Source organism: Mollisia scopiformis, assembly GCF_001500285.1.
Source record: "Mollisia scopiformis unplaced genomic scaffold LY89scaffold_1, whole genome shotgun sequence".
NCBI classification, from domain to species: domain Eukaryota; kingdom Fungi; phylum Ascomycota; class Leotiomycetes; order Helotiales; family Mollisiaceae; genus Mollisia; species Mollisia scopiformis.
Window position 1 is genome coordinate 1,071,444 of NW_017263581.1, and position 15,182 is coordinate 1,086,625.

Consider the following 15,182-nt stretch of genomic DNA (forward strand, 5'->3'; position numbering starts at 1 on the left):
CAATAATCAACAAAGGCTTCTTGGACAGTCAGAGCACAAAGCCAGTGAGTCTCGATTAATTGAATAGACATAGACATATATATAATGCTTGCTTGGACTTCGTATGTGGCTACAAGCCGACCCCAAGGTGTACGTATTCAACAGGAGATGTCGCTTGAGAAAGGGGAGTATGACTTACGCGATGCCAATGTCTATTTGCTTCATTGACAACGAGAAGCCACCCCATTAGCATATCACCGCCTCTGCCCAGGACTGAAGATCAGAGATCAAATTGAAATCGAGTTGAAATCGAGTGTCTGAGAGGGTTGGCAGTGAAGACGCGACGCGTTCGGGTCGGTTCATTCACTCACTTTACACTTCCGCCGTCTCTTTCTTCTACCCTCCGAGTATTGCCCACGTCTACCGATCTCAACAACACACAGCTCACAGATTCAGTCAACCACTGCGAATACAGAGAAGCTTTCTTCGTCCATGAAGAAGCCCCTTTGAACACACTTTGCAAGCACAATTTCAAACGACGAGTTCTCGAATCACGGAAGGCCACTTTGCTCCGTCCATAGATCGACTCTCTTGCTGCTGCCGGTCGAATCTTCGATCTTGTCCTCCGCAATAATACTCATCAACCGTTCAATCTAATTCGACCGAGTTGCCACAGTATCGACAAGTGCCAGTCCCGCAGTCCTACCTCAAAGAAACCACAAAATGTCTGCCTTCTCTCAAAACTACTCGGATAACTCAACGAATACGAGCTTCGGCTCCCCCTCCTACCCAAAATACACGAAGGTTATGTTCTGTATTATCGGAGGCGTCTTGGCAGGTAAGTACCCAATAAATATAACACTACCTTGCAATTTGTCCTCCTCCTTCGGGATTGCTTCCATCAAATCAAAGTTCACGGCTGACCCGACATAGTCCCTGTCTTTGGTTTAACTGTGAAGCTGTTCGACGAATTCGTCATGAAGAAATACTTCCCCGATCATCCAACCGCTGGAACACTGGTAATGGAGTTTGCATGGCAGATTTTCCCCAGCCGGAATGATCAGAGGTTGAGATACTGGTGAACGGCAGGTCTTGATCGTATTTGATGGTTGATCAGTAACGGACAAAGATGGCGGGGAAAACGAGACAGAGGCATGTGTTCTGAAGTCCTATTCTGCGGGTGGTCTAGTCTGGAGAATTGCAGCTGCTAGTCGGGCTAGTATCAAAGCTGTTATGTGGAAAGGAATTCAAAGTGTGGGCTGCAACGAAATCTAAGTTGTGTCTCCAAACAGTTTCCTCCTATCATATGTGTCTGTGAAAACTATCAATCATCATTGTAGAGATGAGATACTTCTTCTAATACTGATTAAAAGGCGCTTTCATGCAGATTTGTGTTGCGAATGGGCAATGAGATCATCAGAAATAAGATGTGTGGATGGCATTGAGGATCTTCTTCATAGAGGCACTCACTAAAAAGTCCCAGAACTGACAGGCCAATATAGATCTTGCCTTTCTTTTTGACAAATAAAAATAAGCCTTGAAGCTCTTGGATCGATGGTCTTTAGTGAACGATCACCCAGAGAACCAAACACATTTTGCTGCTCGGTTTAGTATATAGCAATAGTCTCTTTCAGCGATATGCCAAAGTCGAAAGCCGTGTGATCTTCATATTTTTTTGAGGTTTAAAGGACATTACTTTTCTTCGGCTCGTCTGGACATTTCGTGCTAGATAGTAGCACTTATGAGGGGCTTGCAGAGTGTTGCAATGGTATTGCGAGAGTGGATCAATTTCACGAGGAAGAAGATCCACAATCCTAGCATTGCTATGAATGTTAAAATCTTTGGTAGAGAATATCCATTTTGTACTGCTGTAACATCATGCCAAATGAGAACCTGTAAGACTTACCCGTACTAGCTTGGGAAATAGCAAATTGATAGAACTTCGCAGCTCTTGCAATCAAGAATTCCAAGGAAAATATCAAAAAATGCTCTTCTTTCGTAGCATGTGCGGACAGACGACAGAGAGAGAGAGAGCTATGACATGTAGGCAGCGTTCATACTGCGAATTCAGATATCGAGGCTCGACCAGACTGGCAACTAAGATTACTACAGACTGGAGGCCAGGGACTTCGACTCGCTTGTGGATTCATCATACAAGGCGGAATGCTGACGCCGTCCTCTGCCTCGTGACATGTCGACCTTGAATGGCGGAATCAATCTTGCCTCGACATGTGAGCGGTAGCGGTAAATGGTTGTTTATGGCTGGATGAGATGCTGCCGGAGAATAAGCGATGTTCTTTGCTTGTTGGTCCCCGGCGCCTAGAACACGGAATGTCAATGTCCAGTTGTTCGCTGGAGACTCGAGGCGCCGTAAACTATAACCTATTTTATATGGATGCGGGGTCAAGTCGAGATGATGACATTACCACTGAGAAACGAACTATCTAGCATGAAAGATGATGTTACGTCTTCCGAGGTGTACAGTAGTTTGGTGCGTGGTTTGATGGATCATGTTCATACTTTGGGTCCCGTTTCACTCGGAGTGGAGAGAGACGATTTCAGAAAACGTACAAAAGCCGCGACATCCGAATCGGGCAAGTGAAGCAGCTGCGGATTGATGAGACAGACGCTGGCACTTATTTCATATTGGCAGAAACCGACGAGGAAAAGTCCCGATGCAGTACAATTAGTGAAGGCGGCGTTTTTGGTGAGCGGTCGATTCTTGGTCATTGCTCGTGATTGCTGTACGGAACTGGAAATGGACACTGAAGAAACACGATTACGGGCTGGCGGCTTGGGACGACGGAATTCATCTGATGAAGCGGAAGACTGGGTCTTAGTTTGTCGGACCGCGCAGCGAAGTGAAGCAAGGAAATACTGTCCAGAGCGGTCGTGGTGTCTTTTTTTTGGCAAGTGGAGGTAGGTGAGTTCGGTTCTGATTCGGAACCTGTTCAGCGTGAACGGCAGCTCGGTGAGACGACTCGTCGAAGGCTTAGTCGCCATGGCAGTGGCAGTCGTTCAATCATCCGGCGTTTTGGCTGACTGCTCTTCATCTGGCGAAGATGGTCCTGCTACGGTCAAGCATGCGAGCGAGCTGCATGCCCATGGCGGGCGCGTGTGTGGAGGGAAAATCCTTACGACGGGATACTTGACACAGTGCTGGTCCAGACTTCCTCGTTCCTCGGAAGCAGAGCCAAAAGCATCGGTTTTGTACTCACGGCGGAAGGAAATGGGCGCCGGTGCTGTGCGGTGAAATATGTATCGTACTGTAATAGATAAATGGGCACGAGCGGGTACGGGCATTGGCACTGCAGGATGCGAGTGAACTCGGAAAGTATTGCCAGTGTATGAGATGATGTGACGAGGCCACCACCACTTCACCTAGTCACCACTTCACCGCTGAACGCTCAGGTCTCGACGTCTGAGAATGCTTGGGGTTTGAGGGTTGTGCTGCTGCTGCTGCTTGTTTGAAGTCCTGAGAGAGTGGGATGGAACAAAAGTACCGGGTATTGGAACAGGATCATCACGGGAATGGGACAGACAGCACCTGCAATTTGACTCAAGGTAACATTCGGCTGGGATCCGTTTGTTCGTTCGTGATGCCGCTTTCGTTTTTGCTTTGTCGCAGACGAAGGGATGTTGTTGCAGTCAGAAGGAACGAGCATACCTCAAGTAGTTCGATCGCTGTATAATAATATCTTATGACAAGGTAATCTCAGGGTAAGCACAGTCCGGAATCCATACCATGCATATACCTCGCTCTCATCTCCAATCGACTTCCTTCGCCCAATAATGGCATGGCTGTTGAAGACTAGACAGACCAGTGCGGCTCTGCACTACATGGAGCGAGTCATTTGAGAGAGGTCTCGGTGTCCATCGTGGGTCTTTTGCCTGGCCTCTCTTGATTTTGATCCATTCTCGCGGGTGTAGCGTGAGTGGAGGGGCGATTCTAGACGGGGCTGCCACGGGCGTCATGGATGAGGGCGTGCGTGTGTGTGTGAGGTGTGAGGTGTGAGGTGTGAGGTGTGAGGTGTGAGGACTGTGACTGTAACTACCTACACATACAAGTCTGATGTCCGTCTGGCCATGGGCCGAGCGAGCTCTCTTCCCTTTTTTCCTTCTCCGGTCCTGGTCCACCAACTTACTTCGCCTCTGCCTCTGCCTCTTTGCCTCCACGGCCCAGCCTCGACTACAGTACCACCGGTCAATCTTCGCTGTCCTGATACCCGCTGTCATCCTCGTCCTCGTCCTCCGACCAAGAGTGCGACGAGTGCTGCAGTCATATACTATATGTAATGAATGGTGGGCTCCAACGTGAAGCAGTGCCAAATATTGTGGTCCGTAATCCCCTATCGATACAGGTCTGATAGAGTATCGATAAGATGGGATCGTCATCATTAGCTGCTGCTGATAGTGGAGTGGAGCGGAGTGGGAGGGAGTGAGTGGTACAGCGGCATGACATGGTGCGTGAGGGGAGAGCGATGCGCCATCATGGGGAGACGAGACGAAAGCGCAGAACTGAACAGACCAGAGCAGAGCAGAGCAGAGCAGGCCACGCACGACATAATAGGTATATAAAGCAGAAAGGACTCGTGCCTCACCTGTTTCATATGTTTGCGTGAATGAACAAATATTTCGTTCTTATTTTCTTTCTCTTTTCTTCACTTGAAGGAATGGAGAATCATAGAAGCCAATTTATAGAATCGGTTGCGCAAGAGGAAGGCCTCCGCTGACTGACCACTGAAACCTACTGGCGCTGCCCTACCCTACGTACCTACTACCTAGGTAATAAGCCAGCTAGCCAACCTTGAGGCCAACACACTGCGCTACACTGCTAGCCTAACCCAGCCCAGCCCAGCCCAGCCCAGCACGGCCGCTGCAACAGACTGACTGACTGCACTTCTCGCCCACTTCCACTTCCTCCACCTCCTCCATTCCCATTTCCCAACTCCCACATATCAGAGCAGCAAGAAGTCCAAATCCCACCCGACTCATCTTCACCTGCTAATCCCCTCCCTCTGCGAAGCTCGCGGTGCCAGGCCATCAAACGATCGATCTGCTTCCACACAGACAGACCACTGCAACTGCTCCGTTATCGTGGTTCTCCATTATCGAAGGCGCCGATTCCCCTCCAACATCACCCACCGGGACTCGCGCACTTCGTACCATGACAATCGACTAACTGCGACCACGACCACCATCCGTGTCGAGACAGCTGGGTGCACCACCTCGATCTGACGAGTCCACTTCGAGCGGGTGAGGCCCAGCGTCTTTATGAAGCCTTGAACACTTACATCCGCTACGTTTCTCGACTTCCGACATCCCCCCATCTGTCAGAGCAATGGATCCCATGGACTTTACCATGGACGACTCGAGCAACGTACTGGCCGCATCTGCACATCGATACCAGTGTCAACAACCTCAAGCCCAGCCGCATTCGCAGACAAACGCAGCCAATTTCGCATCTCAGGGTCCCTCCCAAGCTCGAGATAGCCAGCAATACGATCCCGTACACGAGTCGTCTACGTGGTACCACCACCACCACCACCACCACAATAATTCAAACGCTACTTCCCGTCCGCCATACCCAGCTCCAGGGAACCTCTCACCGTGGGCTTCACCCCATACCGATCAGCCTCATAATTGGTCACCCTTCGCAGAGATGGACCGTTCAGGCAGGAGTCAAGACTACAATTCCCCGGACTATCGTCGACCTTTTATTCCTTGGAACGAGTCAAGAGGTTTCGACGCATTCGGTCATTCTGCGTACATCCCACCTCCCGTGAGCGGGGCGAGCAACATGTCTTCGGACGCTGCTCTGCAAGCAAGGACAACATCTCTACGAGGCTACGGGATGGATCAGCAACAGCCGTATCTGTTCTCACGAGACGTGCCTCGTGCAACAGCTATACCTCAGTATAATCCGATGCCATCTAGCACAGCTTCATCGGAGCCTCGACCGCCTCAGGCCAGTGGAGCAGCATCAGTATCTGTTGAAACCTCAGCATTCCAGCAACCGCCGTCTTTCACGGATTTGAGACCAGGTAAGCAGACGCAATTCCGTATAAGTGTTTTATTTCTAGAATGGGCGGTGTTTGAGAGAGCAACGGAACCTTTGTGCTGTTTGTACTCATTTATTCGACACGAGTATTGACAGCTTTCAGGGATGCCGCGGGCTAGATCAAATATTTCTCGACACGAGGATATCTTGGAAGGATCACGTAAGTTCCTTTGCAGATACTGCTTGGTTTACTTCGAAGATATGGGACGAACATCTGGCTGTCAAGATCATTTTTATTAAGCCTCACTGCTGACTATGCTGTACTAGGTCGACGACGTCTGGCAACCGCATGGGATTCTGATGACGACGAGGAGTCTGCTGCGTCTTATGAGAGAATGGAAGTCGCTCGCCGTCATGCCGCAGAAACACTGTTCGGAGCCTATGATGACGAACGCTCTGTAGCAGCTATCCGAAGCGCTGTGGCTGCCGCTAAGAGAGTACCATCTAAGGAAGCCCTCGACTCATTAGAGCCCGTAAAAGTCGCAGACCTAAAGGATGCTGACCGAAGTAAGTTGTCTGTACTGGTCACATGCAAACTTCTCTAACTGGTCTTCAGCTTGCATAATCTGCTACAATGAATTCGGTGTTAGTAACCCAGAGGGAGAAATTGAGAACCCTATCCGCCTGCCTAAATGCAAGCATGTCTTCGGAGACAAATGCATAAAGAAGTGGTTCGAGGACTCCGATAGCTGCCCGTATTGTCGGGATAAGCTGCCTTCGGAATCAGCTGCTAGAAAGAGTCTGGGTGCGTATCAAAGCTACAGATTAGCTCATCGGGAACAAATGAGACTGGCAGCTATGGCAGCCCAGAGACAAAGATATTCATCATACGCTTCAACAGATGTGCCTTCGGTCCCAGGCGACTCAGATAGTAGCAGGTGAGACTGGTGGATACCTTTTTTTACAAATCTCTTGCTGACATCCGCAGAAGCTCTGCAACAGCTCAACGTGCTCAAGCAGATATCGAGTTCATGATGGCAAGACAAGCTGAATACTACTATCCATCGAATCGCAATGCGAATGGTGATTCGCCAGAACGAAGACGCCAGGCACGGGGAAGACATAGTGGAATCAGAGCACCGCATTACCCGGGACGCCCAACCTCCGTCGGCTCAGCCAGACCTTCTAATCCATCCTTCACTCACCAACCTCCGAGAAACTTTGCCGATTACTATGCACCGCAGAGACGAAATGTTGCCTCTGAAACTTCTATGCGAGAAACTAGAGATACTCGAGACAGAGAAGCCCGAACAGCAGCAGAGGCCAGACTCGCATCTGCTGTCTCTCCATTTCGAGCCAGCTGGGGTCAACCTTCCTCGGAAGTCTCTGGCTCTGCTGGTCGAACTCCAGCACCAAGGCTGGCTACCGATGCTTCGGCACCAACAGAAGCCACATCACCGCCTGTAGCCGTCGGGTCCGGCGTGTCTGTCAGGCGGCAGATCGATCAATCGGGTTCAGCGGCTGCTCGACTGAGTCTGGACTCCGACAGTTCCGATTTTATGTTTGAGCCTTCAGGCGAAAGTCGAAATCGCCAATCACTAGATCAGGCCAATAATGGAGAAAACCGCGGGCAAGGTCAAAATGAATCTTCCCCAGGTATTCCATCATTTGGTGCTCTCCTTGAAGTCAGTAATAATTCGGCCACTCGTTTTGGGTCGGATGCTAGCAACGACGCTGATGACTTGGCTCGTATCGGTCGCATGGATGCTGGTATTCCCCCCGGCTGGGGCGCCATCAATTGAAACTCCACGCGTTGATTTACGCTTCTGCCAGTCTACCCCCTAACTGAGCAGAACGTCCTCTCACATTCACCAGAGGCGTCCTGAAAATGCTGTGAAAAAGTAAACATTACACAGCCTGGATTCCATGAAATTGCAACAACATGAGAGTGTCTTCCTCCACTTTTGCTTCATTATTTTCGATCGACTCTAGCATGCACTGTATGCACGGATTGAACTGGGCTTTGGGTGGACAAGGCGTCAATGGAGCAAATTGGGTTCAATCCTTGCTCTTGATTTTCCGCTCAGTAGCTTAATGAACTGATATATGAATTCAAAAACATTCAGAAATTGCCCGTTTTACCTTGTATGTGAGGTGAGATTGAGTAGACTGGTGTAATACTTTCAAATGTGAACTGTGAAGTTAAGCGAGCCCGCCCCTATTTCATCGTGGAGGTCGTGCTAGAAGTAGCGAGAAGATGTTTCACCTTAGCTATATCAACCCAGCCATGTCCTATATCTGCCAATGCTCCAGATCACAGTACTGGCTGGTGATCACATTCGGTCCTGGAGCATCATAATTGTATTTTGTGTTTTCGGAGAGCAAAACACCTGTCTCTGCCCCAGATTGAAAGCGAATTCACACCTTGAACGAGGAAAAGCAAGATAGGCACGTCCCATGATTCTTTCACACTCACTTCTTAAGTTTATACTTCCCGCCTACCATCTCTAGACTCCCATCCGCAACCTTCCTCCCCAAAAACTCCTGTAGTTCCTCGTTGCTGTAAGGAAACCCATCCACAATCAACATCTTCAGCATCATCGCAATCTGCTGGAGCGGCATCTGACTAGAGCTATTCTTCAGCATGCCTTGGATAAACTGCCAATACATGCCCATTTTCTCGTTCCCGACTCCGTCACTGGCGGCAAGTCCAGTGTCGTCACTGCTCTCATCTTTGTTGCTCGCTGCGTTGGAGGCTGCTGCTTGCGCATTTGAACGCTCGCGATCTTCTTTATTTAGCGTTTCTAGTACGCAAAATGTGCCCGGAGCAACTTCTTGCAGAACTAGCTTGTTGACCCAAAACTTCAGGGCGCTGCGAAGAAGTGTCTCGTCCATTTCAAGCTCATCCACGAGTTCCTCGATCGTTCTTTGGGCGGCCGTACCTTCTTGGTCCTGTGATGTTCGGAACTGGAATGACGAGATAACGGCAGCTTGCCACGTATGCACTTCCTCTACCACGGTGCGATCTTCGAGCTCAAGTTCAACTGTGGCCTGACCCAACGATTGCATCCAAGTAAGTACGCGTGACGACTTAATTGACTCGAAGCCCTCAGCATAGGCCCGCTGTAATTCAAGGATCTCTCTGGGTACCCCGAAGTCTTCGGTATTCTGTTGAGGCCAAAATAATCTCGAGAGGACTTTAACGTGTAGCGGCGGCTCCGACTGGTTGTTAGGAGTATCGATGCTGTCTGCCACTTTCTCAGTGTCAGCCTCACCGATGTGTGAGTCGTGGCGGTCGCGCAGTCTTTTCCTGAACAGTCCATTTAATCTTCCAGAGTCTTGGATATCCTTCAGCATGACCTCACAAGCCTGGAGCGGTGCCTCGCCAAAGCGAACTTTCAAGAGTTCTAACACTTTTACCTGCGTCATATCTAAGCATCTGTCGTCACATGCCAGTAAGAATTCAAGACTCACCTCTTTGTCAAAAGGCCCATCATGCTTCAATAAATTCTCACCCATAATGTTTTGAAACTCCTTGATGAAAACATCTTGTGACCCCAATACTCCTATCAGGGTCCCTATAATGTCCGCATTTTTGGACCTCCTGTATCCGGGACCAGCATCCACTGGGTCAGGCATCCAATCCATGTCGTGCCAATCCAGCTCTTCGTCGTCTGCCCTGGGGCCGATTTGCTCGGAGTTATTGTTCAAAAGTTGCGCTAGTTCCACCAGCTTCTCCGTAGACGTGGTAATGGGATCACCTTGTGCATCTTCCGTCTCCGAAAGCAAACCAGAGATAATTATACGCACAGTATCATCTCGAGAGGATAAGTACAACTGAAGGGGATAAGCAACTCTATCAAGTAGCACCTTAGAGTGATCCAAAGCATGAAATGACCATATCATGGCAATGTAAGTCTGTAAGATCTGGAGTGTCGATGCACCAGGATGCAGCAGCTTCTCGCTCAAGGTGTTTGCAAATACTTCCGTTAGGTGTAAGCGTTTCTGAGGTGTGTTGATCGCGGTTCGAAGGTCATCCAAAGCCCCTTTGCTATGGGGCCAGCGGACCACGATGTCGTAGAGCTCGTTTATTCTAAGTTCTGCAAGACGACTAATGCTCATCTCCTTGTACTTCTCCTTATCCGTCCATGAAATGGTGTATTTTGGATCAAGCATACCAAGAACCTGAACTGCGAGTTTAGCATACCGATTCTCGATCCATTCACAGAGATCCGTCACACATCGAGACGGTGTTGAATGATGCGCTGCCCTCAGCAAGATAGCATTCTTACTCGGACGGTTCTCAAACAGTCCAGTTAGAGACCAGATTCCTTTGCAGCCTCGATGTACGTATTCCGTCATAGAGTCATTCATAATTTCAGCAAAGGAGACCTGAAACTGCTCGCCTGCCAGCCCCACACTTTTCAGGGAGTCCACGAGGGCCAGAAGATCACGGCGAGCCTTCTCAGATTCCACGTTCTCAGGAGCTATTGAATAGGTATTGGCATTTTCTTTAGAAGGAAGGCCGAGAATGCGAGAGACATGCCGGCCCAATACCTCTCTTAGGACGCCCAGCATTGGGTCTGCTACCGAATTGCTAATCACAGCATAGATATCCCTGTGAAATCTTGACATAACTGATACTGATGCTCCAGGTGGCCCAGAATTGTCAATATGTTCTTTGATGAATGAAAGCCCATGAAGATACTGACGTTGGGCAGTCTCGAGGACCTTGACAGCCCGAAGGAGAACAGCGTCGGCACTTCCATGAGCTTTGAGACTTATGATGATAGGTAAAACCTGCTGAAGGAAGTGTCGTCGCACCTGAGAGGTGTGCCAGGCAATGATATCTTCTGTTTGCCGTGCGAGTGGTACGCAAGTCTGAGGGTAGAGAAGGACATCGAGTGCATTGTAAAAGTCTTTGTCAACGGACTCTCTCTCTGGTTTGAGTGGCTCCAGTACACCTCGATGTTCTGGGAAGTTGGGAAGATTCAGAACTCGCGTAACAATATGCCATGATCGGTCCCATCGCACCTGGTCCTGAACGTAATCCGTTGTCACCTTTTCAGGCGAGACTTTCAAAGCAGAAGGAGTCTGGGAATTGGATGGAGAACGATGGACTTGTGGTGTTCCGAACGCCTGACCAGGTGCCGTGAAGCCCGTGACTGGTGTTGCGACGGGAGTCGGTTGCGAGATTGAAGGTGCGCCAAAGACCGAGTCAAAAACGCGTCGCTTTTTGGTATCGAGCGTTCGTCCTGCCATCATGGCGATTCCGACGTATCCTTGTTGTGAGAAGGCACCATTTTCCAGCTCTGGAAACCTATCTGAACATGTTGCCGTGCATCTCTTTTGGTTCTTGAGATGCGGTTGTCAGAAGGCTCCTGCATACTATTTCCGAGAACGCGAAGATAGCGCGCTAAAGTGGTCCGTGCACGTGCCAGCTTCAGCGCCGCCAATACAAAAGCAAAGATCGATGAACTTAAGTCCTCTCAGTCCGCAAGATCCAGGTGGTTAATTTATGGGCGGACCGGGTCAACGACCCATTTATGTTTTGGTACAACTATCCATAGAGAGAATATCAACATGCTCAACCAAACCACCAAGTGTTATGAGGTAACAAGCATATTGGTCCCAATCGTCAGAGTGGACTCAGTCTATCTATCTATATACAACGCAGATCAAGTTGAGTCACTTATTTTGAATAGATTATATTCTTGCGCTATCCAGCGACGTGCTATCTATAGCTCCTTGTGTAACATTACAGTTGAGAAAAATATGTTCGCAAAGCCTGTCGTCGTCGCAGCGTATCATTCAACCCCAGCGAGAGGCAGAATCCATGTAATTAAAGGAAATCATCAAGTGCATGGGTATCATATCGACGTAATTCTTCCGCCTGCTGTTGTTCTGCCTCTGGGCCGCATATTAATGACAGACTCCAGTTCCCTAAGCATCTTTGTATTTGCTTCCGATTTGGACTTCACAGAGTCCCTTTTGACCCTGTCGTCTTTCATTTTCGCTATCCGCTCTTCTCGCGTCAGATTACTTCGTTGACGTGGAACTGCAACAGCCTCAAAGACTTCTTCGGCATCAGAAGAGCTAAAGTCCATGCTATTCCGTGATCGTGACTCGCCATTCAAAGCTTTGAGTGCATCAAGAACACTGCCCTCATCCACAGCAGTGAGGCCCCCTAGGGAAGATGTAGGGGAAAGCATGCCACTCATCGACGAAATGCGACGTTCGTTTCGGTCGATATTAGACGCTAAGGCGGCTTTCCCTTCTTCCCATTCCTGCATCAGAGCCTTCAGATCAATCCCAATAGATTCGTATTGGATCATCAAATTTGTGCCGAGTTCCGACACATCTTCTGTCTCGTTCAGGTTCTTGTCCGATTCCTCGCGAAGCACGTGCAGTTTTGCCTGTAACCCCCGGATCCCCGAGGAAAGCGAATTGAGTTTCCGCAACTGTGCTCGCCAACGTTCCCGGCTTGGTGTTAAAGGAATCTTCGGAGTTGGAGGTACAGGAAAACCTTGGTGATGTCAGATATGGTAAGCAGTATTGAGGAGGGATTACAAACTCTCTTCTTCCCCGAGAATGCGAAGTAGCCGATCCTCCGCTTCGCTTGTCACCGCAGCTAGACCTTGTATTTCATCAACCGCAGTGGTCCACCGAACGAAATCAGGCTTTCCACCGTCTGCATCTAATGCCATCAAGCAGCAAAGGAAAATCTTTCTCGTGATATCAAACCTCGCTGCTAGGATCTTGAGGACGCGTAGAGATTCGGCATCTTCGATTTCATTCTCTGAAAATCCCGCCATTGCTTCCGTGAAGTCGCTGTCGCTGATATCGTAGATGTCAAAGTACTTCTCTAGGTCCATTTCTTCGGCGAAAGGCTTCAAAATGGCACAACCTTGATGATACCGTGGTATCACGATGGCGAAACAGAGTCTAAGTTGCTTCCTTAGCCGTGCACATCTTCGAGATTGGCTTCGATCTTCGAGTCGACTTATTGGAGGGAGGGGGTTGCTTCTACTTGTTTATCAGCAATAAAGTGTTGTTGTTGGTGAAGTCCGCATACATTCTATATCCACGAGAAACTAACTCGACCTCTTGGACGAGCGTTAATGCGCCTGCAGCTGCTGTGTCGAAATCGTGAGCTTTGACAATGAACTCCGAGATCTCCACGATGCTCTGTTGTCGAAGGTACTGGAGCCATTGCCTTCGCATATACGCATACGATGTGACTGCGAGCAGGACTATGACAACGAATAGAACAACCATCCGTCCCTTTCCAGCAGTCGAGCTTGCACCGCCCTTTGCCCAATGGATTAACCAAGCCAAGGCAAAAGAAAAGGAGGCTGTAATTGTAACTCCTGCAAGTGTAAATGCTCCGAGTTGTGGAGCATCTGGCGAGGGTACTGCCGCATCTCGAGAAGGGACATATGCTGCTTGTCCTAGGTATGAGTGCACATTTAGGAGCTGCGAAGCTACTATCAAGTACCGGAATCGTTCCAAAAATCTCGCATTATCCGCGCGACCTAATCTGGAATTGACCGCCTTCTGCAACGTTTAATTAGCTCTGAGCTCATCCGAAGCTTGTAATTGAACCCACGGAGCAAGTATTGTGTAGAGCAGCAACAGCACTATTTGCAGGTATCGCCAAGCGGAGAGGAGGAGGTAATTTGTGTCTAAATTTCGATCGCAGAGTTGGTTTGCCACGGGGCGCGAATGAGGGACTCGACGTATTTGAAGAGGCGTCTCCGTCTCCGTCTTCATGGCTTGGAGCGCGCTCTAACTCATGGCCTCCACCACCTAGCATAAATCAGTACTACACAAAGTGCGACAGCGTGCTGGATGTGGTTCACTCACCTTCGAGGTAATCCGCAAGAGGGGAATCCTCGAACACTACGGCCTCCATGGGAAGTAAAGAACGTTACTGAAAATGATGAAATTCCATGCCGATCAGCACAATAGGCTTGTTGGAAGTCGAGATCGTAGATTGAGGAACCACCTTATCGTTTGAGACGAGCAAGATTAATCTTGGTCTGAACTCCAAACTTCCAAACAAAACAAAAAGGAGACCATAGGAACAGATCACGAACCAAAGGAAATCAGGTCGGAGGACCGATATAGCCTTCCGTGTTAAATGACCATCGAGGCAGGGGTTGTTTACAGGGGCTGTTTAAGCGGCCGATTGTGGAGAAAGGGATCGCTGGCTGTCACTTGTTATTTCGTCAACGACAACGAAAAGACAATAACAGGAACATGACCCGAGTAGAATGCATAGATGTTTCTTTGGGGACGATATGCATCATACATACATATCACACCTTTTTTGCACAATTGCGACACGACGACGACGATCATTTGGATATGAAAGACGGATTTCACGCCGAATTACCTCTGCTTCCGAGAGGCACAACCTGGCGTCGATCCTAGGACAATGACCGGCGAGGCATTGGTCCAATTTCGAAGGATAACCCGCCGACCATCGTGTGAAATGGAGGAGTCTCAGACTCACCAAGGCATTTCCATTCAAGGACCTTCAACAGACCAAGATATTGATTGACACTAGCCACCAGGTCACAGTACAAATTATGTACGAAGCTGTTTCAGCATATCTTGGAAGACTAGAATACAATGTAGTACTGTTCCAGACTTTGCAGGACAATATCAAAGGGCTAAGTTCTAATTGTGATCTAAGATTTGAGAGGGGACTAGTGGTGGAAGAGCCACTCGAAGTACAACGTGAATTCCCCGCTATCTCGAAGAATCTGTTTTCTTATTTATAATGTTCCACAAATACGATCTTATACTTCAACTTCTACGCTACAATTCGACGTTTCGTCTCGAATAGCTACAAATAGCGCATGGTGGAATGTAGTCTCAGATCCCTCAAAGTGGTCTTCGGCTCTTCGGTCTTCGCACTATCAAGACCCGCGGCCTTTGCTTTCTGAGAATAGGACAGTCGTAGGTGAGCAACATTATTGATTGACATCACGATTCAATACTTCAGAGGCGCAAGATCCAATACTCCTTTCTCATTTTCAGCAATTCGAGCAACGTGTCGCGTCGCACTCACTCCTTGACGGCACGGGCTCTCTAGTGTGAAGCCAACAAGCCTAGAAGGGCAAATGAAGCAACCATCGACAGCTTTTGGCAGCAAAACAAGAATAGAAGAGGATAGGATCATTCAAAGAGAAAG

The 15,182-nt window shown here is 48.9% G+C and overlaps 6 protein-coding genes across 6 annotated transcripts; 3 read left to right on the forward strand and 3 right to left on the reverse strand.

Moving 5' to 3' along the window:
- Positions 1 to 702: 702 nt before the first annotated feature.
- Positions 703 to 1,061, forward strand: LY89DRAFT_727116 (uncharacterized protein; the record flags this gene model as incomplete). Its single annotated transcript, XM_018219122.1, has 2 exons — positions 703 to 817; positions 913 to 1,061. 2 exons carry the CDS (start codon positions 703 to 705, stop codon positions 1,059 to 1,061), a joined length of 264 nt encoding a protein of 87 aa, XP_018078431.1.
- Positions 1,062 to 2,390: 1,329 nt separating this feature from the next.
- Positions 2,391 to 3,363, forward strand: LY89DRAFT_11368 (uncharacterized protein). Its single transcript, XM_018205092.1, has 2 exons — positions 2,391 to 2,898; positions 3,042 to 3,363. Exons 1-2 carry the CDS (start codon positions 2,597 to 2,599, stop codon positions 3,256 to 3,258), a joined length of 519 nt encoding a protein of 172 aa, XP_018078432.1. The 5' UTR covers positions 2,391 to 2,596; the 3' UTR covers positions 3,259 to 3,363.
- Positions 3,332 to 4,589, reverse strand: LY89DRAFT_11481 (uncharacterized protein). Its single transcript, XM_018205101.1, has 2 exons — positions 3,724 to 4,589; positions 3,332 to 3,663 (listed from the first exon to the last, which is right to left on the reverse strand). Exon 1 carries the CDS (start codon positions 4,375 to 4,377, stop codon positions 3,742 to 3,744), a length of 636 nt encoding a protein of 211 aa, XP_018078433.1. The 5' UTR covers positions 4,378 to 4,589; the 3' UTR covers positions 3,332 to 3,663; positions 3,724 to 3,741.
- A 558-nt stretch (positions 4,590 to 5,147) lies between these two features.
- Positions 5,148 to 8,117, forward strand: LY89DRAFT_11372 (uncharacterized protein). Its single transcript, XM_018205093.1, has 5 exons — positions 5,148 to 6,023; positions 6,144 to 6,200; positions 6,308 to 6,547; positions 6,597 to 6,918; positions 6,972 to 8,117. Exons 1-5 carry the CDS (start codon positions 5,321 to 5,323, stop codon positions 7,780 to 7,782), a joined length of 2,133 nt encoding a protein of 710 aa, XP_018078434.1. The 5' UTR covers positions 5,148 to 5,320; the 3' UTR covers positions 7,783 to 8,117.
- Positions 8,118 to 8,266: 149 nt separating this feature from the next.
- LY89DRAFT_679324 (uncharacterized protein) lies at positions 8,267 to 11,340 on the reverse strand. Its single transcript, XM_018213847.1, has 2 exons — positions 9,455 to 11,340; positions 8,267 to 9,400 (listed from the first exon to the last, which is right to left on the reverse strand). The coding sequence occupies exons 1-2, from the start codon at positions 11,243 to 11,245 to the stop codon at positions 8,453 to 8,455; spliced, it is 2,739 nt and encodes a 912-aa protein (XP_018078435.1). The 5' UTR covers positions 11,246 to 11,340; the 3' UTR covers positions 8,267 to 8,452.
- A 339-nt stretch (positions 11,341 to 11,679) lies between these two features.
- Positions 11,680 to 14,092, reverse strand: LY89DRAFT_679325 (uncharacterized protein). Its single transcript, XM_018213848.1, has 5 exons — positions 13,847 to 14,092; positions 13,590 to 13,789; positions 13,056 to 13,537; positions 12,555 to 13,006; positions 11,680 to 12,506 (listed from the first exon to the last, which is right to left on the reverse strand). Exons 1-5 carry the CDS (start codon positions 13,893 to 13,895, stop codon positions 11,851 to 11,853), a joined length of 1,839 nt encoding a protein of 612 aa, XP_018078436.1. The 5' UTR covers positions 13,896 to 14,092; the 3' UTR covers positions 11,680 to 11,850.
- Between the last annotated feature and the right edge of the window lie 1,090 nt (positions 14,093 to 15,182).